The sequence below is a fragment of the Myotis nattereri genome (assembly GCF_964212035.1).
Source record: "Myotis nattereri genome assembly, chromosome: Y".
Classification (NCBI taxonomy): domain Eukaryota; kingdom Metazoa; phylum Chordata; class Mammalia; order Chiroptera; family Vespertilionidae; genus Myotis; species Myotis nattereri.
Genome location: NC_138094.1, coordinates 40953005 through 40980457, shown reverse-complemented (window position 1 = coordinate 40980457; position 27453 = coordinate 40953005). Strand labels below are relative to the sequence as shown.

General features: G+C 47.3%; 1 protein-coding gene across 1 annotated transcript in view; it reads left to right on the top strand.

The window, feature by feature from the left end:
• Positions 1–27453, top strand: part of LOC308512202 (lysine-specific demethylase 6A-like) — a 293519-nt gene that overhangs the window by 21503 nt on the left and 244563 nt on the right. Inside the window, exon 3 of the mRNA XM_081081999.1 lies at positions 5542–5650. Within this exon, the coding sequence (XP_080938125.1) occupies positions 5542–5650 (109 nt within the window). The remainder of the gene's footprint in view (positions 1–5541; positions 5651–27453) is intronic.

The following is a 27453-nucleotide window of genomic DNA, read 5'->3' as shown; positions in this document are numbered from 1 at the left end:
ACACCTGTGTCATCATCATGATAAAGGGCAGCAGCTTCCTCAAGATCCTCCCCATCTTGAGGATTTAATTTGTCTTTAAAATTTACATTATTTCTTTTCTGTCTTTTTTAGACCCCTGTTTTGTGCCATCATACTGCTTCTCTTTTTTTCCTGGCTTAAGAGATGGTTGATTATGGTCATGCCTGGGATCTAAACAATCCCGTATCAAATTCCATAAGGAAAATGCGTCAACCAGGGTCTTACTTGGCCCAAGGGCTTTATAATGATTGCGCGTTTGTTCTCCAACTTTCTGCCACGTTTCTAAGTTAACAGTTCCTTCCTCAGGAAACCAAGGGCAGACCTCCTGAATGAATTTTAAAAAATTTTCTACTTGCTTGTCATTAACCTTAGTTCCTTTAGTGTTGAGTATAGACTTTAACATTTGCCCATAAAGGGCATTTTCCCTAGATTCTAACTGTCCCATGCTTTACTCCCAACTATCAAAAAATTGCTCCTCCCTTACCTTAACAAGTGCACTCTTTATCCGGAGGAGTTCCTCACTGTTTGCTTCTGAAGTCCTCAGGTCCCTGGTTTCAGGTGCCAATTTGTCAGGGCCAGCCTGACAGGTTGAACCGGGCTGAGGTAGGGAGATGGGAATTGAGAAAAGAAAGAAAGACAGGAGAGCGGGATCGGGAGGACTACAGCTCAATCGAGGAACTACAGTAAGTTTATTAACTACGCAATGCCTTTTATACACAAGACACTGAATAGGAGGTCTGTCAAGAGGAATGTATTCTTTGTTCCTCTAATCTCTAAGGGAGAGATACAGCAGAAGGACAAGGTCTCAGTACAGCATATCTCGGTAAATAGTTACAGACTTCTTGGTAAGCTATGAAAGGCTGTTCTCATTCTACAAAGGTTGCTCTCATTCCACTGATAACCACCATCCAAACAAGTCTGGGAAAACTGTGTGGGTAAGGGTCCCAGCCTTGCTAGCCCCTTCAGGTGCAAGGACCATATCAGCTTAAACCCGGTCTCCAACACAAGGTACATTGCCTTTGATTGGAATCAAACCTCGGACCTTTCAGACCCCAGGCCAATGCTCTATCCAGTGAGCCAAACCAGCTAGGGCTAATTTTTGGCATTTTAAGTATGATGTGTCTGGTCATGGGCTTGCTTGTGTTCTTCTTGCTGGGGGTTCTCTGTGCCTCCTGCACTTGTGTAACTGTTTCCTTTACCAGGTTAGGCAAGTTTTCTGCCATTATTTCTACAAACATCTTTCCTATGCCTTTCTCCCTTTCTGCCTCTGCTATTCTAATAGTGTTACATTTCACATTGTCCCACAGCTCCCTTAAGCTGTCCTCCTGCTTTTTAATTGTTTTTTCTTTTTGGTTCTCTGATTGAGTGATATTTTCAACTCTATCTTCTAATTCGCTGATTCAATACTTAACTTCCCCTAATCTGTGGTGTATTCCTTCCAGTGTATTCTTTATTTGTGTTATGTCATTCTTTATCTCAGACTGTTCTTTTCTCATAGTTACTGTATCTTTTTCATACTGATGAGCATCTTTACCATCATCATTCTGATTCAGATAAATTTCTTATCTCTGCTTTTTTATCTCTTCATGTGGAGAATTCTCTAGTTCTTTCATTTGGTGGTTGTTTCCTTGTCTCCTCATTTTGGCAGCCTGTTTTGGTTTGTGACTATGTTTTAGGTAGATCCACTACACCTCTCAATCTCTAGTGCTGGACAGTGTGAAATGCTGTTTCTAAGTAATTAGATGAGGCAAAGACTCAGCCTCTAGAGGAAGCATGTCAAACTCAAAGGTTAACATGGGCCAAATAAACAAGGTTTAAGTTTATGTGGGCCGCAAAAAAACAAAAGCTTCAATTTTCATAGAAACGTAGGTTTATTTTGATAGAGACGCGCTGAATACGAAGGGCTGAAATAAATGAGCAATCTATACTAATAAAAGGGTAGTATGCTAATTAGACTGGATGGCTTTTGGACGACCTTCTGGACCGCCTTCCTGACAAAGTGGGGCCTGGGAAAAGCCGCCCGCCCACGGTCCTGGGTGCCAGCACCTGCGGCTCCTGCCTAGGAGATGGAGAAAACCTACCAGTTCTGCGGTCTCGGGTACCAGCGCCTGCAGCCCTAGAGATGGAGAAAAGCTGCCTTCCCTGCGGTCCCAGGAGACAGAGAAAAGCCTGCTGACCAGGAAATTGTGCTGCCCAGGAGATGGAGAAAACCCGCCAGCCCTGTGGTCCCCGGCGCCTACGGGCCTGGAGATAGAGAAAAGCCTCCCGCAATGGTCCCCTGTGGCTGCGGCCTGCCCTGGCAAAGCTGGCCCGGCTCCTGGGTGCCTGTGGCTGGCTGGAGGAGGGAATCCTGGGTCTCAGGTGCAGGGCCAAGGTAGAAGTGGTTAGAGGTGATCAGGCAGGCAGGCAGGCAGGCAGGCGAGTGGTTAGGATCCTGCAGTTCCGAATTGCTAGAGGCATGTTCAACTGCTGGTTTAGGCCGGAACCCACATGGATGGGGCCTAAACTGGCAGTCAGACATCCCCCGAGGGGTCCTGCCTCTGCCTGCCTGCCTGCTTGCTGCCCATAACCTCTGCCTCCCTGCCTGATCGCCCCTAACTGAACTCCCCTGCTGGCCTGATCTTGCCCCCAACTGCCTCTGCCTACCTGCTTGCCCCCAACTGCCCCCTGTGCTGGCCAGATCGCCGCCCACTGGCCCCCTGCCGGCATGCTTGCTTCCAACAGTCCTCCTCGGGTCCTTCTTGCCCCCAATTGCCCCCTCTGCTGGCTTGCTTACCCCCAACTGCAGCCCGCCCCCGCCAGCCTAATCACCCCCAACTGCTCTCCCCCACCCCCAGCCCCCCTGGCCTGATACTCCCTAACCACCTCTGCCTCAGCCCTGCCACCATGGCTTTGTCCGGAAAGGACATTTGGAAGGTCTCCCAGTCTTATTAGCATATTACCTTTTTATTAGTATAGACATATTGTTTTATTGATTTCAGGGAGGCAGGAAGAGGGAGATAGAAACATCAGTGATGACAGAGAATCATTGATTGGCTGCCTCCTGCAAGCCCCCTACTGGGGAACAAGCCCGCAACCTGGGCATGTACCCTTGACCAGAATTGAACCTTCTGTACCCTTCAGTCCACAGGCCAACGCTCTATCCACTGAGCCAAACCTGTCAGGGCAAAGTAGTGTATGTTTAATTTCTGACTGGTCCTTTTTCTATCTTTGAAATTCTTTCTAAAATCCTTGAAGTCTCACTAAGTCCCTTGAAGCCCTCTTTGAACTATTTTTTTGAATTCTATTTCTGATAGTGTACTTGCTTCCAGTTCATGTATTTCTGGGAGATTTTTCCGTTGTTTTTTTTCTTAAACTTGTGACATTTTTTCTTGTCTCCGCATTTTGTCTGCTTTGTTGTGTTTGTTTCTATATATCAAGTAGAGCTGCTATGTTTCCTGGAATTGTTTGTTGGCCTTTTATAGCAGGTGTCCTGTAGGGCCTAGTGACTCAATCTTCCCAGTCACTTGAACTGGGCTCTCTAGGTGTGCCCTTGTGTGGGTTGTGTGCACAGTCTTGTAGTTGAGCCATGCTTGCTGTTGGCGTTGCTGGAAAGAGTTGACCTCCAGACCAATGGCTGTGAGTACCAACTGCAATTACAGTGGAAGAGCTGCTTTGCAGTAAACACCTGCATAGGGAAGACTTGCTTCAGTGGAGCTTCGGTGCTCACTGAGTCTGCCCCTTGAGTGTGTCGCTTGTGGATGTGTAGAGTTGTAATATGGTATTATCTGAAGCTGTCCACTGGGTGCACCTGCTTTGGGGCCTCCTGGGAGCTGCAAAGTCAGCCATTGCCTGGGGTCACCCTGCTGGAGCTACCAAATGATATGCAAAGGGCTGCTGTTTGTATTGGGCTTGGAAGTGCCCAGGTGAGGCCAAGCTGTGAAGCAAGGCAGGTTGGTGTTAGTGCAATGTCTTGATAGGTATGGGCCTCTTTTTGATAGGTATTGGCACACTGAAGCCATGTGCTGCTTGTTTAACCCCTAGAGTGCCGGGGAAGTGCGATCATGCTCTTCCTGCCTTTTGCCAAAAGTGCCAGGAGCCCTATCAAAGCTTTGAAATGGTGTCCAGTTCTAAGTCTGCTTTTATTAGTGATGATATTACTAAATATGTCAATGTAGTAAAGGTTTGCTTAAGTTTCTGAATATGTAACTTCATTTACTTGCAATTCATAATTTTTTTCCTAAACTGATGTAAAATCAGCAAAAATGCCTTGGCAATTTTAGCATAGTTCCTAGGATATTGGTTGGCACTCAAAGGGCTAAGAGATTTTAGGAAAGTCTAAAGCTGAGTCAGGACAGGCCATTCATATGGAAAAGCCACTGCAAACAGCTTCGTGGGGCTGCAAATTAGATGGGGTGGGGTGCCAGGGTTCTTGTTCTGGCATTAAGAAGGGTTCAGCAATCTGGAGAAGGGGCTGTGTGTAATTAAATAAGAGTCCAGAGACAAAGCATAGTTTTGAAAGGCATTTGGGGGCGCAGAGGAGCCTAGCTAAAGAAACTAAGATCTCCTCATCTCAGGACCCCATGCTTTTTATTAACGTAAATTGCCCTGAGGTGAGGCAGAGATATACACATCAAAGGGTCAGGGTTTCCTATACAGAGTCCATTGTCAGAAATGGGGAGAATTAGCCTATGGCTGTTCAGGTGTTTGGCCAGTAGGAGGCAATAACATGTAGGTTAAGATTCCCTGAGCTGTCTGGCAGCAAACAATCATCCCTTTACAGGTTTGAGGGAATGCCCTTGCCACTCCAGATGATTCAGCCTTTGCTGACATGCTGGAATTGGCTTCCGGCAGTGGGGTCTCAGGGAATCATCAGGGTAGATCAAACAGTGTGCTTCAGGCTGATGGAGACTGCAGTCAACTCTGGTATGGGGGAGGTCCCAGCACATGAACAGTGATTCCCCTTGAGCACCTAACTCTGGGAGAAAGCTGCCTCTGAGTTCCAGCCCCAATGCCAGACAATCCAGTTCCTCCCAGTATGTCTTTGGGTCCTCCAGTGCAGCCAACCAGTGCTGGTGCTTAGAGGGATCAAGTCTGAGTAAGTTTGTGTGCCAGCCCTTTAAGAGGAATACCTGGGTCTCCAGCAGTTAACCATAATCCCTGCTGGCTTTTACAGCTCAAAGTTATAGGGACCCTGGGCTGGGGTCTGGTTTGGGGCTAGGACCCCTTGTTCCTCATGGCAGTCTCTGCAGAGACTATCTCCCTCCTGATTAAAGCGTGTGTGGTACCAGCCAGTTCTGTGACTCCTCTCTCCTACTAGTCTCAGTGTGCTTTCTTTTCACTTTTCTAGTTGTAGAGCTTCCTTTGAGCCAGCTTTCAGGCAGGTCTGAATGATGGTTATTCTGTATTGTAGTTGTAATTTTGATGTGGTTGTGGGAGGTGGAGAGCTCTGACTTTCACCCACACAACCATTTTTATTCTCTCTGCTTTTTTCCTAATACACACACACATATATATATATATATTTTATTTTTTTATTTCTAGGCCGTTCGCTGCTATGAATCTTTAATCTTAAAAGCTGAAGGAAAAGTGGACTCTGATTTCTTTTGTCAATTAGGTCACTTCAACCTTCTGTTGGAAGATTATCCAAAAGGTAATGTTTTTATTGTCTTTTAAAGTTAGTGCCTGAGTTGTTTGCATAATATATAAATGTCAATATATTTTTTATTTTTTAAATATATTTTTATTGATTTCAGAGAGGAAGGGAGAGAGAGAAAGATAGAAACATCAATTATGAGAATCATTGATTGGCTGCCTCCTGCACGCCCCAAACTGGTGATCAAGTCCACAACCTGAGCACATGCCCTGACTGGGAATCGAACCGGTGACTTCTTGGTTCCTAGGTTGACACTCTGCCGCTGAGCCACACCCGACTTGGCAATATCTTTATTTTTTACCAAGGGCAAAGAGTTTTTTAGTTTCTTAAATTTCTTCCAGTTAGTTCATAAATACAAATGACAATGTGAAAGAAAGTGTAGATGGACATAAAACAGAAAGCAAAAAAAAAAAAGCAACAAATGAACAAACAAAAACTCAGACATAGACAGTAGTATAGTGATTTTCAGAGGGAAAGGAGGTAGGCGGGCAGTAGAGGGTAAAGAGGCTAAATGGTCTGACTCAGTGGTTGAGTGTTGACGTATGAACCAGGAGGTCAGTGTTCAATTCCTGGTCAGGGCATATGTGGGCTTGATCCCCAATAGGGGGTGTGCAGGAGGCAGCTGATCAGTTCTCATTTGTCATTGATATTTCTATCCCTCTCTCCCTCTCTCTTCCTTTCTGAAATCAATAAAAAAATACTTTTAAAAAAGTGGTTAACACGTTAAGCGCCCAGCCTTATGATGACAAAAGATTTCACTTTGTATATTGCCAACCAATAAAAAAGAGTAGATGGAAATATTCATGGAACAATTATGTGAAAATCACAGCTTCAAAAGCATTTGGATGATATCACTTGGGGGATGTTAGAAAAGATAATAGCTGGGACAGGAAATGGGGGAACAGGAAAAAAGAGATCTCACTAAACAGAGAAATCAGCCACTTTAGGATTTGCAAACAGATGACCAAATATATGTATGAACATTCCTAGATAAGCCACAATCTAGAAACCTATATAGGGAAGAGTATAAAACCCTTTGAACTCCCACAGGGAGGAACACTTAAATTAGCTGAATTGCTAGCTGTGTTTGATGCCAAGTGCATTAAAAAATATTTTTTTTAATTGATTTCAGAGAGGAAGGGAGAAATAGAAACATCAGTGATGAGAGAGAATCATTGATTTGCTACCTTCTGCATGCCCCGCACTGGGGATCCTGCGGAAATCAGTAATGTGCCTGATGGGAATTGAACCCTCACTTCCTGGTTCATAGGTTGATGCTCAACCACTGAGCAACACTGACCTGACAATGGCAAATGCATTTTTAATAAATCCATGTGCTTTGCTTTAAGGCTGTTGTCTGCCACTCATCTGAAATCTTTCATACAAGATTGACAGGAACTGAGGAGGGGACAGTCCCCCACTATTACTCAGGGGTATTTCAGGAAGAATGACCCCCAGGCTACTTTCCCGAGAACCATACAGAGGTGGAGCAGGCCTCAGAGCTCTCCTCAAGACCTGAAGAAATGAACCATTACCCTTACCTCACCCCCCACCAAGAATATCCCAGGATGACCCAGAACCCCTAACCCACAGTGTTAAGTGACTTTGCCTTGTATCATCTGTAACCTGCATACACACCATTGGAAGTAGGATCTTGACCTTGGGAACATTTCAGCTTGACCAATTCTATAAACTACTTCCTTTCTACATTGCAAACTCCTGTTTATGCATTTATTACAGCCAGGGAGTGTAGCCAAAGTGAAATACTGGGGTTCAGTAAAATTAATCTGTCTCATTTTGTTAGAGGTCTCAGACAATAACTCAAAAAGATAAATAGGAAAATTTCCTTTCCATTAATTTACTGAAGAGTGGAATACAATAAACTATGCTGATAAAGCACCAAAGTAGCATACCACCAACTACACTCTAATCGTAAAACAAGTACCCAATTGTTTCTGCAAGACATAATTGTTAAAAATAACTTGTCCACCAACTCTCACAAGAGATTTATGACAATAAAAGGTTAATTATTCTTACTTATAAGATACTTTTTCTTTGATATAGGTGTTTTTTGAAAGGGAAGTGAAGGCATTTTTCTTGGTGTCTGTAACTTACTAATAGAGCAGTGGTGTTGGGAGGATTATGAAAGCACACATCTTTTAAAGATTATCTCAAATTATATACCGCCACCTTTTTCTGAGAAAAATATTTCAAATGAATAAAAAATGTTTTATTCAAGGCTCAAACTTAGAGACGATTATGTCCATTACTGATGGCTTAGGGAAGCAGGCTTATGCCGTCAGTTGGACATCCTTAGCTCCTGCCACTGCTGCTGTTCTCAGCAGCCCATTGTTCCCTTCTTGCTGAGGGGCTCTCCTGCTGTGGGAGAGCACTGATCACCAGGGAGCAGCTCCTGCACTGAGTGTCTGCCCTGTGGTGGTCAGTGCACATCATAGTGACCAGTCATTCTGTCGTTCGGTTGGTTTGCCTATTAGTCTTTTATTATAAAGGATTCCAGAGAGGCTTACCAGAGTTTCTGCTGATGAGATGATTTACCATGGAGCCCTTATGTAGCCTCAACATGAGCTGAGGATAAGGGTGAAAAGAATGCAAAATAAACTCTTAAATGCTCAAATTTGATGAGTTTATGAGTTTCCAGGTTTGTAAATCAGCCCCAATTCCTCAGGAACAGAAGCTCCTAAACTCTGCACACATCTAGACCTCACTTTGTTCAATTGGCTGTTCATCTGTATCCTTTACAAATCCTTTATAATAAACTGGCAAATATTCCCTGGGGCATAGTGAGTCATCCTAACAGATAATCAAACCCAAAGAAGGGGTTGTGAGAACCTCTGATTTAAAGCTGCTCTATCATTAACCTTAACTTGGAATTGGCATCTCAAGTGGCGCAGTCATGTGGAAGGAACTGAGTCCTTTACCAGTGAGATTAACAAGAATTGAGCTAAATTAGTAGGACACCATTGAGTTCTGGCTAGGAAAGAATTCAGTCAACACTCAAAACTATAAGAGAACATCCTATATAATAAAAGGGTAACATGCAAATAGACTGAACGGCAGAACAACCAATCAAAGCGTAATATGGTAATGACGAGAGGCCCGGTGCATGAAATTCGTGCGGGGGGGGTGGGAGGGGAGGAATCCCTCAGCCCGGCCTGCAGTCCAGGAGCCTTCGGGGCAGGGAGTGGGCCTAATCCAGCATTCGAACATCCTTAGTGCTGCCTTGGAGGCAGGAGAGGCTCCTGCCACCACTGCTGCACTTGCCAGACGTGAGCAGGGCTTCTGGCTGAGTGGCTCTCCCGCTGTGGGAGTGAACTGACCACCAGGGGGAAGATCCTGCATAGAGTGTCTTCCCCCTGGTGTCCAGTGCACATCATAGTGATTGGTCTTTCCTCTGTTCAGTTGATTTGCATATAAGCCTTTTATTATATAGGATATGCTAAGGCTGCTCAACTGCTCGCTATAATGTGCACTGACCACCAGGAGGCAGACGCTGTGACTGGTAGGTTAGCTTGCTGATTGGGTCCAGCCAATCGGGACTGAGTGAGATGGGCTAGACATGTCCTGGAGCCCTCCCTCAGTCCCTCATGCTGGCAAACCTCCCGTGTCTCTCCCTGTCACATCATGTACTGGTGGGATCCCTCGGCCTGGTCTGCACCCTCTCACAATCTGGGACCCCTTGGGGGATGTCGGAGAGCTGGTTTTGTCTTCATCTCAAAGGGGGAGTGCCATTCAGCCAGAAGGCAGGTTCATGGCTGGTGAACAGCGGCCGTGGCGGGAGCCTTTCCCGCCTCTCCTGCCACCGTGGCAGTGCTAGTCTGACATCCCCTGAGGGCTCCTGGACTTTGAGAGGGTACAGGCTGGGCTGAGGGTTCCCCCTCTGCTGGCCCCTGCTCCCCAGCCCCGCTGGCCTGGTCACCCCTAACTGCTCTCCCCTGCCAGCCTGGTCGCCCCCAGTGATCCTCCCCTGCTAGCCTGGTTGCCCACACTGCCCCTCCCCTGTTGGCCTGGTCGCCCCCAATGGCCCTCTCCTGCCGGCCTGATCTTGTCTCCCAACTGCCATCCCCTGCCTACCTGATTGCCCCTAACTGCCTCTGCCTTGCCCCCCTCCACCATGGCTTTGTCCAGAAGGAAGTCAGATGTCTGGTCGACCCAGTCTAATTAGCACATTACCCTTTTATTTGTATAGATAGATTATATAGGATAGGATTGCTTAAATGGGGGCGGGGAAGCCTTTTTCAGCAGGAGTAAATGCTTTTGGCAGACAAAAATACCTAATCCCTATATCTGAACTGATAGTCAGCCATGTGCACTATACTGCCAAACCGGTCATGGGAAAATTGAACTGCTTTCTTTTTTTTAAAAAATATATATTTTATTGATTTTTTACAGAGAGGAAGGGAGAGGGATAGAAAGTTAGAAACATCTATGAGAGAGAAACATCGATCAGCTGCTTCCTGCACACCCCCTACTGGAGATGTGCCTGCAACCAAGGTACATGCCCTTGATTGGAATCGAACCTGGGACCCTTCAGTCTGCAGGCCAATGCTCCATCCACTGAGCCAAACCGGCCAGGGCTTAAATTGCTTTCTTACACCTTAGTCCAAACAGTTATTGCCCTTAAAACCCCTCCTCAGCCCCCACCCTAGGTTCTGCCTTCGCAGTTCACCTGGATTAGGTTCTGATTGGTCGGTTTCTATGCCAGTCAGCATCAAAACTCCGCCTCCTAGGCAGCCATTGTCTCCTCGCAGTTCACCCACATTTCGTTATGATTGGTCGGTTTATATGCCATTCAGCGTCAAAAGCTGATCAGGCCCCCCTTCTCTTTTTCTCTGGGCCTCCCCAGCAGCCACAGTGGCTGCTGATCTGGACCTGTCTCTCTCACCAGGCCTCTCTTTGGGCCTGATTCGCAGCTGCCATGCCTGCCTCACCTTGACCATCCCACACTGCCCCACCCGCCTGCTGCCAGCCTTGTGGGCTGCGGGGGAGGGACCGAAAGGTGCTCCATACACTTCCTGGTGACCGGTTGTCCATCTGGTCGTTTAGGTCATGACAGCCCTACGCTGTTATTAGCATAGATAGTGTTCACATATGTCAGTATATCTTATTTAATATATACTAGAGGCCCATTGCATGAATTCATGCACAGGTGGGGTCTGGCTGGCCTGTCCCAATCGGGATGGAAGCCATTTGGAGGCGAGGCCGTCTTGGGGAGGGATTGTAGGCAGTTGGCCGACCAGCCCTGTCCCCTGGTCAAACTCTTGATTGACCTCCTGCTCCAGGAGACAATTTGCAAATTATCCTTTTCTTATATAGACTATATATGTATTATAATATACCCTAGGGCAATGGTTGCCAACCGGTGGTCCATGGACCACTGGTGGTTTGTGAGGCCCAAAAGATTGGTGACCACTGGTTTATGGAAACCTTTGAGCAGCCGTTGCCAACCGGTGGTTGGTGGACCACTGGTGGTTTGTGAGGTCCAGAAGGTTGGCGACCACTGGTTCATGGAAACCATTGGAGCAGCGGTTGCCAACCAGTGGTCCGTGGACCACTGGTGGTCCTTGAGGTCTGAAAGGTTGGTGACCATTGCACTAGAAGTCTGCTGCATGGATTCATGCATGGGTGGGATACCTCCGGGGGTTGGGCCCCAGGCTCGCAGCCTCAGCTCACACCCCGAGCCTTGAAGCCCTGCAACCCTGCCTGGCACACTGCCATGGCCTGGTGCTGCCCTCTCACCTGTGCCACCATCTGGCCTGTGGGGCGATCGATCAGAGCTGGCGGCAGCCTGTCCCCTTGCCACTGCCACTGGTTGCTGTCTGCAGGGCGATTGGCTGGCCAGTCAGGACCCTGCTTGCACTTGCCTTGGCCTGGCATCGCCTGCTCACCTGCTTCACCATCCCTCTGTGGTCTCTCTGTCATCGGGTTCTGTCAGGGTTGGCAGCACCTCCACTGCTGCCCGCTGCCAGCGCCACATCGTTGATGCCTGCCATGTTTTGTGCTGTACCCTGGTGGTCAGCGCACGTCATAGCAAACTCCCGGTTGAACAATTTGCATATTAGGCTTTTATTACATAAGATTAGAGGCCCGGTGCAAAAAAATTGGTGCACTCGGGGGGGGGGGGGGGAAGGGGGGGTTCTTAAGACCGGCCTGTGCCCTCTCGCAATCTGGGACCCCTCGGGAGATAACGACCTGCTGGCTTAGGCCTGCTCCCGGGTGGCAGAGGGCAGGCCCAATCTCTAGGTGCAGCCCCTGGTAGAGCTCAGAGCAGGGCCGATTGGGGAGTTTCGGCGCCGCCCCTGTTATGCACAAAGCAGGGTGGATCGGGAGGTTGCGATGCCACCCTCAGTCACTCTCAGGGTAGGGCCGATTGGGGGATTGGGGCACCGTCACCTGTCACACTCAAGGCAGGGTCAATGGGGAGGTTGCGGCACCACCCCCTGTCACGCACAGAGCAGGGCCAATCGGGGTTGGGGCGCTGCCCCCTGTCACGGACAGAGCAGGGCCCATCAGGGGTGTTGGGGCTCCGTACCCTGTCACGCACAGAGCAGGGCCCATCAGGGGCTTGGGGAGCTCCCCCCTGTCACGCACAGAGCAGGGCCTATCAGGAGGTTGGGGAACTCCCTCCTGTCACTCACAGAGCAGGGCCGATCGGGGTTGGGGCGCCGCCACTCTCACACTCAGGGCAGGGCTGATGGGGAGGTTATGGCTCTACCCCGTCACACACAGAGCAGGGCCCGGGGGGGGGGGGTGTTGGGGCGCCGCACCCTCTCACACACAGAGCCTAAGGGCGATCGGGGTTGCGGAGCTGCCCCCTATCAGGCACAGAGCAGGGCTGATGAGGGTGTTGGGGCGCCTTCCCCTGTCACACTGATTCTGGTGCCGGAAGGCCTCTCAGCTCTGCTGATCCCGGTGCTGGGAGGCCTCGCGGCTCCGCTGATCCCGGTGCTGGGAGGCATATTACGCTTTTACTATATAGGATAGAGGCGTGGTGCACGGGTGGGGGCTGGCTGGTTTGCCCTGAAGGGTGTCCTGGATCAGGGTGGGGGTCCCCACTGGGGTGCCTGGCCAGCCTGGGTGAGGGGATGATGGCTGTTTGCAGCTGGTCACACACCCTTCAGGGTGGGGGTCCTCATTGGGGTGCCTGGCCAGTCTGGGTGAGGGGCTGAAGGCTGTTTTCAGGTTGGCGGGTGACTGAAGCTCCCAACTGCTCCTTTTGTTCTTTTCTTTTTTTTATTCTGGGCCAGCTTTAGCTCTGGCTCCAGCTCTGAGGCCTCTGCTGCTGAAATCAGGTATCTGGTTTGTTTGGGTTCTATAATCGAAACACTGTATCAACTCCAGCTCTGAGATGGGGGGGGGTATGGGGGGGTGGGGGGGGCTGAAAGCAGGTTTCTGGGATTTTGTTTAGCTTCTATATTTGTAACAATGTTTCAAACTGCAAGCTCAGAGGCCGGCAAGGCAGGCTGGAACGTTGGTTTCCTCCATCACTGAAGTAAGCAAGCCTCATGTTAGCTTCAAGCTGCCTGGCTGCCGGCCGCCATCTTGGTTGGCAGTTAATTTGCATATCTTGCTGTTTAGCCAATGGGAAGGGTTAACAGACGAACGCTAATTACCATGTTTCTCTTTTGTTAGATAGGATTATATTATGCATAATATGTAAAATAGAAAGTTTTATACATTTCATATATATGTAACATATATACAATATAATATAATTTATGTAATTGCAAATATATACACTAAATCCTTTAAGTAGTAGTTATAAAGTAGCTGGGAATGCTGTTAGCACATACTGAACCATTGTTTCTAAGGGAAATGCAACATTAACTTCTTGTTAGCCTCTTTTTTTTTTTTTTTTTAAATATATTTTATTGATTTTTTTACAGAGAGGAAGGGAGAGAGAGAGAGAGTTAGAAACATCGATGAGAGAGAAACATCGATCAGCTGCCTCCTGCACATCCCCCGCTGGGGATATGCCCGCAACCCAGGTACATGCCCTTGACCGGAATCGAACCTGGGACCTTTCAGTCCGCAGGCCGACGCTCTATCCACTGAGCCAAACCGGTTTCGGCGTCTCTTTTATTAACAAATCACGTTTTTAACAAATCACTACAAATTTTGCTTTATGTGTGTTTATTTAAAGGCATATGATTTAATATATATATTGTTGAGCTGTTAATATTGAACTCCATTAGAAGCGCTGTTACTCAATCCTTGAATCAACTTACTAATCTGTGTTCTATGTAAGGCTCATTATATCCTTTTGAGTTTAGGAATACTAACCCATCAACACTTCTCAGGATAGCTACATCAGTAATAAAAAGCACAAAAGTGCAAAAGAAAAAAGTAATATTAAATACACCATAGATAGGACTTTTTTATAGTATGATTCCTAAAACAAGAAGGCAGAGCATTACCGTTGTGAGCAAGGGAGCATCCCCAAAAGGACACACACACACACACACACACACACACACACACACACACACATTTGTCTTTCTACAATCTTTGTTAACCAAGAGCGTCACATACAGAGCAGGGAACTTAATGTGATAGAAGTGATCTGAGTGAGCATCTAATGTGAAGTCTCAGTTTGCAGTTGGAGAGATGGGTGTTGGTTTCAAGCCAGGTAGCTGCTGGGCCAGTATGCATTGTATGGAGTAGAAGTATGTGAGAGATTTGAGTGTGACCCCAGTACAACCAGGCTTGCATGTTGGGAGGTTTGACAGGGGTGGAGGTCCCACCCATATCATTGTCCACATGGTGGCCTTATCCAAGTGTTCAGACTTACAGTTTTGGGCCTTACCAGCCCCTTTTCAGGGCTTCCTATCACATCCCATTACTTTAGTCTTGAGTAGCACTTAACATAACTGTCATTACTGATTGACTCCATATTGGATTGTTAAAAGTGTCTAAGTCTTGGCCCTGGCCGGGTTGCTCAGTTGGTTAGAGCATTGTCCCAGTTCACCAAAGTTGTGGATTTAATCCCTGGCCAGGGCACATACAAGATTCAACTAATGAATGCATAAGTAAGTGTAACAACAAATCAGTGTTTGTTTGTTTGTTTGTTTGTATCTATCTATCTATCTATCTATCTATCAATCATCTACCCAACCACCTATCTACCCAACCACCTATTCCCCCTCCCTCTGTCTCTCTAAAATCAATAAAATAAAAAAAAGTGTCCAAGTCTACTTTGCTCTTGTTCTGTACATAATATATGACTTTTTATTCATGAATATATCCTTACTTATGTACTAAAGAAGTTTTAGAGATTACATGGGCCCAAAATGTCAGATGTAGTGACTTTATTGAGATGGTGAGGCTAGATTTATAAGACCTAGGTTGGCTTGATGTTGGGGTGTAGCCCCAGCAGGTCCAGGGTTTCCCAAAGGTGTGGATGGAGTCGGCGAAGAATGAATGACACGGAGGCTGCGTTCAGTTGATCAGCAGCCTAGCCAGGTTCTCCAGCCAGGTTCTATCTTTATTCTCCTGTTACATTTATATTTATACCAGTTGATTTTTATCCTATCCATTCTATTCCAAAGGTTAGGGTGTTTGTTATCTCCATTCCAAGGCCACTACTCTATTGTTCTGTTAAGCTACAAGGAAGTAACTGAAGGAGGTTATCCTAAGTAAAGGTTATATACCTTAAGCGTGATTGTTCATAGTTAAAGTGATTAATTACCCACCTGGCACTTAGTTAAGAGGTTTTATTCCCTTCCTTAGTCCTGTTAATCCCTAATGCCAGGGAAAAATCCCCACCTGGGGAAACAACCTTTCTCGGAGAGTTGACCTTGGTTAAAACACATAGCGCTAAGAAGGGGAGCAAACATTAAGAACAGTATGCCATATACTTCAGGTCCTTTGAAAACATATGATGTGCAATGTTTCTTCCCTGCAGCGACTGTGTCAAGCAGCAAGGATGGATCAGCTTCCGGCAGCTTGACTTTAAAGCCATTTATTTTCCTGCTATCTCTCTAGTGTCCTTCATTTCAAACTGTTGATTATTTCCTTTTTTAAAAATACATTTTTGTTGATTTCAAAGAGAAAGGGAGAGGGAGAAAGAGATAGAAACATCAATGATAAGAGAGAATCATTGGTCAGCTGCCTCTTGTACATCCCCTACGGGAGATTGAGCCTGTAACCCTGGCATGTGCCCTTGACCTGAATCGAACCTGGGACCTCCTGGTTCATGGGTTGATGCTCAACCACATGGCCAAGTGACTATATCCTATTTTTAAAATAAAGCATAAATGTATAATAATTTTAACGTTAACACAAAACTGTATTTATTGTTTAAGATATATCAGAAAACAAAAAATAATTAACAAAAATTATGAGAGCTTTGGCTCTATGTAGTTGTTTTCCTCTGCACTTATTTTGGTGATAGATATAAACCATATCATGTCCATTTTTTACATGCTCCAGTGACCCAATTGTCACAGTATTTTTATAATTCTAATAGGCTAATGTATCGGTATAAATGTTTTCTAAATGTAAAGATATACTCTGCATGCTAATTTTCCCATATCAAGTGCATTTATAACTTAAAAAAATGTATAATTTCTGTGTAGTAATATATTTAGGTAATGCAATTTCTTATTGAGTATTTGTGCACTTTGCTTCTTTTTTTTAAACTTTGTAATGAGTTTAATCTAGAAAAATTTCTGTAGTTTTGAATTTATTACATACTTGATTTATGTTTTATAATTTTACTGATTTATTGGAGATACATTAGTTAATAAAATTATATAGGTTTTAGGTATACAATTCCATAATATACTATCTGTATATTGTATTATTCTCCACCCAAAGTTTAGTCGCCATCACATTTATCACCCTTTGCCCACTTTTACTTTCCCCACTCCCATTTCCGCCTGGTAATTACCATATTCTGAGTATTTATTTTCATCCCTTCACCTTTTTAAAAAGTTATATTTTTATTGATTTCAGAGCGGAAGGGAGAAGGAGAGAGAGAGAGAGAAACATCAATGATGAGAGAGAATCATCGATTGGCTATTTGCATGCCCACCACTGGGGATTGAGCCCACAACTTAGGCACGTTTCCTGACCGGGAATCAAACCATGACCTTCTGGTTTATAGGTTGATGCTTAACCACTGAGCAACACCAGTCAGGCTATCCCTTCACCTTTTTACCTAATCCCCCAACAGCCTTCCTCTCTGACAGCTATGTCTGTTCTCTATATCTATGAATCTGCTTTTATTTTGTTTGTTTATTTTGTTTATTAGTTTCCACATATAAGTGAAATTATATGTGATTTGTCTTCCTCTGACTAGCTCATTTCAATTACATAATAACCGCTAGGTCTATCCATGCTGTAACTAATGGTAAGATCTTATTCTCTTAATAGCTGAATGGTATTCCATTGTATAAATGTACCACAGCTTTTTTTTTTTTTTAACCACAGCTTTTTTATCCACTCATCTACTGTTGGACTGTTACCAGATTTTAGGGATTGTCAATAATGCTGCTATGAACATAGAGGTGCATATATTCTTTCTGATTGGTGTTTTGGGTTTCTTAGGCTATATTCTTAAAAGGGATAGCTGGATAAAAATGCAGTTCCATTTTCAATTTTTTGAGGAAACTCCATACTGATTTCAATCAGTCCATTGATATCCATCAATTTGTTGATTTTTTTTTTTATGGTAACTAACAGGTGTGAGGTGCTACCTCAATTTTGCTTTTAATTTTCATCTCTGATGATGAATTACTTACAGCATTTTTTCATATGTCTCTTGGCCTTCTGTATGCCCACTTTGAAGAAGTATCTACTTAGGTCCTTTGCCCATCTTCATTCTAATCTGTATTGTCCTTACTTTTGATTGCTTTGGGTTTAGTTTATTGTTACAGGATATTAATTTGAGATCATATTCATTGTAGGTGTTAATAGTTATAAATTTCCTTGCGGTTTTGGTATGTTGTGGTTTTAATTTTGTTCAAATAAAAGTTTTTCTAATATTCCTTTGATATATTGGTTGTTGAAGAGCGTGTTTTTTACCCTTTTGGGAATTTTCCAGTTTTCCTTCTCATATGTTTTTCTACATTTTATTATAATTGGAAAGATACTTTGTGGTTTTCCTCTCCAGAAAAGAATATTGATTTTCAAGTAACTGTGCCATCAAAATAGGCTCCCTTCCTGATCACTCTGCTGCAGCATCCTGGGGGGAGAGCCCCACCTTCCCTGAGAATGGGGTAGTCTATTTCCAGCCTGCTTTGTCCCTTGCTCCTTCCCAAGAGCATCTTGGAGTGGAGTATGGGTACATAGGAGGCAGTGAGGGTGTTCATGGCACTGGTAGCAGCAATGACCGATGTCTAAGATTGAAACGTTTAACAAAAAACCCCCACAGCTATCCAGAGGTAGTTTGTGAACAGGAAAGATGGAACCAGAACCTTAGGGAGTGGGGAGGAGCAGGGGGTGGGATTGAGTAAGTCTAGCTCCTTGTTAGTGCCCCATGTAAGGGAGGGGAAACTGGAGGCCTAGAGTGGAAGCAGATGGGGTAGAGGGTTCACACCCCTTCTGCTTTCCATCCTGTGTGTGTGTCGGGGAGGGTAGAGTGCTGTCCAACATAGTTCAGGGACTGTGCAAAGTGGGGGAGGAAGGAAAAGTAGGTGTGAGCCACTTCTGGTGAGACACAGGTTGGTTGGGGCATTTTGGGACCAAACAACCCTATCCAAGGTCAAATGTACTGGCTACTGCCAATACAGTGGAATAGGCATGTGAGCTGGTGTTTGGGCTCCTTTAAGGCCAGGGGAGTCCTCCCAGATCCCCTAATGGGAAGCCAGATCTAAGAGTAGGGAAGGGACCCCCTAAAAGCAGGAGTCCAGTCTACAGTGTACCTTCTACCAAGAAAGCAGGATGTAGCAGGCCAGGGGGTGGCAAGTTAATGCACATCGGTGGGTGAGGTATTGCTGGTAACCAAGACCAAAGGAAAACTTTCAACTTGGGCCACCAGGATCCGACTGGTATTCTGTGTAGGGTGCCATTGTAGGAGGTTGCAGATGGGTGGCAGTGACCTGGGGTGAAAGGGTGGGGTCAGTGGGTGGAGGTGTCTGGTCCCAGAAGGAAATTGCTCTCTGAAAATGAAGCAGGTGGAAGCAGGTAGGTGGCATAGCACAGTCATTGTTACTCCTCTGAATGACTTCTGATAGATGCCCTCACTATTCTCCATCTCTAGTTTTTTTGGGTCTGTTCCTTGGTTTCCTTCCCAAAATCATGGTGGTTTTCTGGGTTTTGGCAGCACTCATGTTTTTGCTCCCCTTTGGTCTTTCCTGAAGTCTCTAAGGTGTTTGACACTTCACTGTACTCTCTCTGACTCCCTACCAGTGACATCCCAGGACTCATCCAAGGCTGCTAGTGATGCCTGCTCCCTTGATTCTCAGTGTTATCCTTTTCCTGCTTGGAAGCATCTTCCCTTCTCTACAAAGCAGGTGGGGAAGTGATGGCTGGGATGTGTGAGCTCAGTTGCCAGCCTGTGGTGGCACTCCAGACTGTTAGAAGCAAGGGTGCTGGATGCTAAGAACCCCGCCTGGCCATCACTAGTAGTGAATGCAGATGCCATCTTGGAGCAGTGCCAGTGCCAGAAATAGCCAGGCTGGGAGTCCTAATTAGAGGCAATACTTTGTTTTTAATATATTTTAAGACCAATTTTTTCCTTAACCTATCATTTACCCTAGAGAATGTTTCATATGTGCTGAGGAGTAGATGTAATCTATAGGGTCTGTTAAGTCTATGTGTTTTATATGTTGGTCAGGTCATCTAGTTTTGTGTTGATATTATATAGCTGAACTATCTTGCTGAAAGTAGAATAATTGTTTCCATTTATGATGGTAAAATATCTCTTTTCTATCCATCTTGACTTAATATGTTTTTAGACAGTTGTTTGGTTTGTCTTTAAAATTGCAGTATCTTGAGGCCTGGTGCATGAAATTTGTGCATGGATAGGGTCCTGAGGCCTGGCTGGCAATCAGGGCCGATTGGGGCCTTCCGGCTGATGGCTGAGGCCTTCCTGCCAGCTGCTGGCTGCTGGCCAGGGCCTGCTAGACTGGACAAGGGACTGCAGGACATTGGCTGACCATGGGGAGGGAGCAGTGGAGATTGGCCAGTTGTGGTAAGTTGGCTGAGGGAACGCCCTGACCACCAGGCGGCAGCTCCTGCATTGAGCGCCTGCCCCCTAGTGGTCAGTGCATGTCATAGGGACCAGTGGTCCTGGCGTTCCGGTTGCTTAGACTTTTATTTATATACTAGAGGCCCGGTGCACAAAAATTTGTGCACTCGGGGGAAAGGGGGCGTTCCTCAGCCCAGCCTGTGCCCTCTCACAGTCTGGGACCCCTTGGGAGATAACGACCTGCTGGCTTAGGCCTGCTCCCGGGTGGCAGAGGGCAGGCCCAATCCCTAGGTGCAGCCCCTGGTTGGGCTCAGAGCAGGGCTGATTGGGGAGTTTCGGCGCCGCCCCTGTCATGCACAAAGCAGGGCGGATCGGGAGGTTGCGATGCCACCCTCAGTCACGCTCAGGGTAGGGCTGATTGGGGGGTTGGGGCACCGTCACCTGTCACACTCAAGGCAGGGTTGATGGGGAGGTTGCGGCGCCACCCCCTGTCACGCACAGAGCAGGGCCCATCAGGGGAGTTGGGGCTCTGTACCCTGTCACGCACAGAGCAGGGTCGATCAGGGGGTTGGGGAGCTCTGCCCTGTCATGCACAGAGCAGGGCCCATCAGGGGGTTGGGGCTCTGTACCCTTTCACGCACAGAGCCGGGCTGATCAGGAGGTTGGGGAGCTCCCCCCTGTCACTCACAGAGTAGGGCTGATAGGGGAGTTCGGGCACAGCCCCCTGTCACACACAGAGCAGGGCCAATCTGGGGGTTGGGGCGCCGCACCCTGTCACACACACAGCCGCAGGGCGATCAGGGGGTTGGGGAGCTCCCCCCTATCAGGCACAGAGCAGGGCTGATCAGGGGGTTGGGGCACCTTCCCCTGTCACGAACAGAGCAGGGCGGATAGGGAGGTGTGGCCCCGCCCCCTGTCACACACAGAGCCGCAAGGGTGGTCAGGGGGTTTGGGCGCTGCCCCCTGTCACACTGATCCCGGTGCCAGGAGGCCTCGCAGCTCCGCTCATCCGGTGCTGGGAGGCATATTACCCTTTTACTATATAGGATAGAGGCATGGTGCATGGGTGGGGCTGGCTGGTTTGCCCTGAAGGGTGTCCTGGATCAGGGTGGGGGTCCCCACTGTGGTGCCTGGCCAGCCTGGGTGAGGGGATGATGGCTATTTGCAGCTGGTCACACACCCTTCAGGGTGGGGGTCCCCACTGGGGTGCCTGGCCAGCCTGGGTGAGGGGCTCAGGGCTGTTTTCAGGCCGACTGAAGCTCCCAACTTCTCCTTTTTTTCTTTTTTTCTTTTTCATTCTGGCCCAGCTTTAGCTCTGGCTCCAGCTCTGAGACCTCTGCTGCTGAAAGAAGGTATCTGGTTTGTTTGGGTTCTATAATCGAAACAATGTATAACTCCAGCTCTGAGATCCAGGCTTGCTGAAAGCAGGTTTCTGGGGTTTTTTTTTGCTTCTATATTTGTTACAATGTTTCTTAAACTGCAAGTTCCGAGGCCGGCAAGTCAGGTGGGGAACGTTGGAGTCCTCCGTCACTGAAGCAAGCAAGCCTCATGTTAGTTTCAAGCTGCCTGGCTGCCGGCCGCCATCTTGGCTGGCAGTTAATTTGCATATCTCGCTGATTATCCAATGGGAAGGGTAGCGGTCGTACGCCAATTACCATGTTTCTCTTTTATTAGATAGGATGGACTAGAGTCCCGGTGCATGAAAATTGTGCACTGGGGTGTGTGTGTGTGTGTGTGGGTCCCTCAGCCTTGATCGCAAGAGGGCGCAGGCTAGGCCGAGGGACCCCACTGGTGCATGATGGGGGTCAGGGAGGGACAGTTTGAGGTAGGCCAGCCAGGAAGGGGCTGTGGGAGGGCTCCAAGGTGTGTCCAGCCTGTCTCAGTCCCAATTGGCCGGACCCCAACAAACTAACATACCACTTGGAGTGTCTGCCCCCTGGTGATCAGTGCACGTCATAATGACTGGTCAACAAATAAACTGTCTGCCCCTTGGTGGTCAGTGCACGTGATAGTGAGCAGTTGAGTAACCTTAGCATAGCATTAGCATATTATGCTTTGATTGGTTGAATGGATGACCAGATGACTGGACACTTAGCATATTAGGCTTTTATTGTATAGGACTAGTGGCCCGGAGCATGAATTCGTGCACATGGAAAGGGAATTAATTAGAAGAAATATTTCAATATCAGTATTTGCCTTTTCTTCTATAATATAAGTGTCAGAGATTAAAGAAAATTAGAAAAATATATATGAAAGTAATATATAAATTTATTAATAAATAATAACCACCTGTCTGGGTCCTGGATGCGGGTGAATGGGATTCCTGGCTGTCAGGCTGCTGACAGCAAGCTGACCAATGGCCGATTCCTCTAGGAATGGGATCCCGCCACCCTGCTGTGTGGTTCCTGGGTGTGGGTGTATGGGATTCCTTGCTGTCAGGCCACTGAAGGCAAGCTAACCAATTGCCGATTCCGCAAGGGATGGGTTCCTGTCACCCTCCTGTGTGGGTTCTGGGTGCGGGTGAATGGGATTTCTGGCTGTGAAGCGGCTGAAGGCAAATTAACCAATGGCCGATTCCGCTAAGGATGCGGTTACTGCTGCCATGCTGTGTGGGTCCTGGGTGTGGGTATTAGGCTTCCCCCTCCCTCCTGTCAGAGTGTTGGGTGCGCTGTGGGACCAGGGTCAAGACCTCGCACACCTGTGCATGCCTCAAAATCACTTGAAACCCAGACTCAGCAAACCCCCACCCCACTGGGCAAGACCCAGGGGGACACACGCAGGCAGTGTCACATACCTGTCTAGGGACACAGGCAGATAGGTTCACCTCAGCGCAGGGCAGGGATGCACATAGGCAGTGCCACGTCTGACGTCAGGGACACAGGCAGGCAGTGTCACGTCCCTGGTCAGGGACGCAGGCAGCTTCACCTCAGCACCTGAGAGGGAAGCACATTGGCTGTGCCTTGCATTCAGGCAGCTGGGGGCCACTTTCTCTGGGGGCCACACTAGCTAAGCACAGGGTGGGGATACCACGGGCCTGCTAGAGACGTCCAGCCATCTGGCCTCCAGGCTGGGCTTCACCGCAGGCCCGCGTGTGTCCCTGCTGGTGGCCACTCCCACTAGGGGCTGCTCCCAGAACAGGTGGCGTGGCATGCTTGCTTGTGAACCCCGGCCGGCCGGCTTCCAGGCTTGGTGGCGCCGTGGGCTGGCGTGTTCCACTGGGGGCTGCTCTCAGGCCAGGCAGTGTGGTGTGCTTGCTCACGACCCCCGGACAGGTGGTGCGGCATGCTTGCTCGTGACCTCTGGCTGGGCCGCGCTGTGGGCTTCCATGCGCGGCCCGCTGCTGGCCACTTTTGATGGGGGGGTGCTCCCAGGACAAGTGACACGGTGTGCTTGCTCGCGATCCCCAGACAGGTGGCACAGCGTGCTTGCTTGCAACCCCCGGCTGGGCAGTGCCATGGGCCCCTGTGCGCCCCACCGGTGGCCACTCTTGTAGGGGGTTGCTCCCAGGACAGGTGGCGCAGTATTCTTGCTTGCGAACCACAGCTGGGCGGCTCTGTGGGCCCATGTGCCATTGGCCACTCCAGTCAGGAGCCCTCCTTGGTTGTGCCTGACTGGTCATGACTATTAAGTGCCTGACTGGTCATGTCTAATTAGCATATCTGGACTAATTAACATATTCCGTATATCTAATAAAAGTAATATGCAAATTAACCATCACTCCGTCACAAAGATGGCGGTAGCCATGCAGCTGGAGCGAGCAGGAGGCTTGGGTTGCCCCTGGTGATGGAGGAAGCCACTTCCCGCCTGCCCTGGCTGGCTACTGGGCTCCGTTCAAGGCTACAAAGTTTCAGTTATAGAAGATAAATAAATTCCAGATACCTGCTGGGGGAAAAAAAAAAAAAGGACAAAGAGGAGAGGCTGGGAGCTTGGGTCGCCGGGGGGCGTGGCCAGCCTGACAACGGCCATCAGCCCCTCACCATGCTGGCCAGGCACCCCAGTAGGGACCCCCATCCTGAAGGGGGTATGGCCACCTGAAAACAGCCCTCAGCCCCTCACCTAGGCTGGCCAGGCACTCCAGCGGGGACCCCCACCCTGAAGGGGGTGTGGCCAGCCTGAAAATGGCACCCCGGCCCCTCACCCAGGCTGGCCGGGCACCCCAGCGGGACCCCCAGCCTGATCTGGGACACGCTACAGGGGAAATCAACTGGTTCCCACCATGCACCAGGCCTCTATCCTATATAATAAAAGGGTAATATGCAAATTGACCCTAACAGTAGAATGACTGGTCACTATGACACACACTGACCACCAGGGGTCAGAAGCTCAATGCAGGAGCTGTCCCCTGGTGGTCAGTGTCCTCCCACAAGGGGAGCTCTGCTCAGCCACAAGCCAGCACACCAGTGGTGGTGGGAGCCTCTCCTGCCTCCTCAGCAGCACTAAGGATGTCCGACTGCTGCTTAGGCCTGCTCCCCACTGGCAAGTGGACATCCTCTCAGGGCTCCTGGGCTGCCAGAGGGATGTCTGGCTTCCAGCTTAGGCCTGAACCTCTGGGGAGCGGGCCTAAGCCAGAAGGTGGACATCCCCCGAGGGGTCCCAGACTGGGAGAGGGCACAGGCCAGGCTGAGGGACCCCCCGAGTGCACAAATTTTTGAGCACCGGGCCTCTAGTACACACACACACACACACACACACACACACACACTCTGAGTGGCCAGATTATTATGTTATTATGACCACCCCATCAGTACTTCGTTGGGCCACATTTTGCCTTCAATACTGTGGTGATGCTTCTTGCATTGAGTCCATGTGATGCTGAAAGGTGATATGATGAATCTGACACCATGCCTGATGGATAGCACTGTCTAGTCTGTGAGATTTGATGGTTGTGGTACCAGCTTCCTGATGGCTCTTGTAACTTCGTCCCACAAATGCTCAATTGGATTGAGATCTGATGATTGTGGGGGCCACCTAAGCAAGGTAGAGTCTCCCTCATGTTCTTGAAACCACTCCGGCACAATATGAACACCGTGGCATGGCACATTGTCTTGTTGGAAGATGCTATCTCCATTGGGATACGCCAGTGGTCGGCAAACTCATTAGTCAACAGAGCCAAATATCAACAGTACAATGATTGAAATTTCTTTTGAGAGCCAAATATTTAAATCTTAAACTATATAGGTACATTGTTACTAACTTAATTAGGGTACTCCTAAGCTGGCCCTTGCCAAAAACGTCCTCAGTCTGATTGAGGTACATTCGCTTAGGTCGACCCCTTCCAACTCTCCCATCCACACTCGTCTTGTATACTTGTTTCAGATAGATGAGTGTGGATGGGAGAGTTGGAAGGGGTTGACCTCAGCGAATGTACCTCCCCCGCGCTGCGTATCCCGCGGCCTACCTGTGCCTCACCTCCCGTCGCCCGCCCATTTGACACCCCCCACTTCTTCTAATGCCACTTCTTCAAAATAGACTCACCCAGGCCAAAAACCAACTACTGTGCATGGGCCACGAAGTTTCAGTTGCACTGTACGTATGCGCCTGCACGTGGTATTTTGTGGAAGAGCCACACTCAAGGGGCCAAGGAGCCGCATGTGGCTTGTGAGCTGTGGTTTGCCGACCACTGTGATATGCCATCAACATGATAGGATGAACTTGATCAGCAACGATACTTAGGTATATCGTGCTATTCAGACATTGTTCCACACGAAGTAAAGGGCCCAAATAATGCCAGAAAAACATGGCCAAACCATAACACTGCCCTCACATGCTTGAAGGGTTGTACTCATGCATGTGGGGTGCATGCTTTCATGCTATTTCCATCAAAATCTCACTCTGCCGCCCTGACCGGTTTGGCTCAGTGGATAGAGTGTCGGCCTGCGGACCAAAGGGTCCCGGGTTCGATTCCAGTCAAGGGCATGTACCTTGGTTGCAGGCATGTCCCCAGTGTGGGGTGTGCAGGAGGCAGCTGATCAATGTTTCTAACTCTCTATCCCTCTCCCTTCCTCGCTGTAAAAAATTAATAAAATACATATTTTTTAAAAAATCTCACTCTGCCATCTGCATGATGCAACTGGAAATGTGATTCATCAGATCACATGACTTTTTTCTAATGCTTGACTGTCCAATCCTTGTGTTCCTGTGCGAACTTGAGATATTTTATCTTGGTAACTGCAGACAGCAAAGGTGTTCGAACAGGCCTTTAGCTTCTATATCCCATACCATGCAGTGTACTCGAACAGTGCGTTCAGAGATCATTTGAGAGGATCCCTGATTAAGATCTGCAGTAATTTGATGGAGTGTTGCTCTTCTGTTGTTTTGTACCAGTGTTGCCACTCTCCGTTCTGCCCTAACGTTAACTAGTTGCTGACGGCCACAATTCGCATGTTCAGACCCAGGTTTTCGGATGACAGTCCAGTCTTTAAACAGTTTAACAACAGTTGCTCTTGAACATTTAATGAATTGAGCTGTTTTGCTGATACTCGCTCCATGGCTCTAAGAGCCAACAATCACCTCATGTTCAAAGGCTGTTAAGTTGCGTTGTTTACCCATATCTTTGGAAAAAAATCACTTCTACTGTCGTGGTAAACAACTTGCTTCCCTAGTTATAATGATCTGGCCCTCTAGCAACTTCAGTGCGAAATTACAGCTAATTTGCCTACAAACGTCAGATTGTCATAAATATCTGGCCACTCAGCGTGTGTGTGTGTGTGTGTGTGTGTGTGTGTGTGTGTGTGTATTTATAATGACTTTCTTTATCCCTTGTATAGATTTTGAGTTGAAGTGTATTTTGTGTAAATATCAGGATAACCAGCTTTTGCTCTTTTTAGGATATTTTTAAATACTTATACATTATGTGATCTTAAATATATGTTTACAATTTTTTATGCACCAATCTTATGTTATATAGGAAACTAAGGAGTTATAAATGAAAAATATCAAAATATAATGGTTTTTACATTTATCTATGTAGTTCCATTACCTATTTCTATATTTTTATGTCTTCAAGCTATTGTTTAATGTTCTTTAATTTCAGTGTGAAGACTCTTCAGCTTTTCTTGCGGATACATATACTGGCTGTTAACTTCCTCAGCTTATGATGCCTATAGCACTTTTAATTAATGTTGTTCTTATACTAGCACTTCAAATATGTTATCTCACTACCTTCTGATCTTCCTGGTGTCTGATGTGAAATAGGCTCTTATGCTTACCGAAGATCACTTGTATGAGATGAGTTGCCTCTATCTTGTGACTTTCTAGAGTCTCTCCTTCTCTTTGTCTTTTAGCTGTTTACTAGTAATGTGTTTCAGTGTGGGTCTTTTTGAGTTTATCCTGCATTGAATGTGTTGACCTTCTTGAGTGTGTAGATTTGTGTCTTTAATCCTTATTTTTTCCCAAATATTTCTGCATTTTTCTCCCTTCTCCCAATTTAATACTTCTCTAATGGATATCTTATTAACATGTGATTGCATCTCTGACCCCTTACATCTTTTTATTTGGTTTTCATTATAATCCTCAGACTGGATAATATAAGTTGTCATTTCTTTAATTTTACTGATATTTGTTTTCTGTATACTAAAATCTCGTGTTGAACCCTTCTTTAGTATTATTTATTTACTAGAGGCCTGGTGCACAGAATTCGTGCATGGTG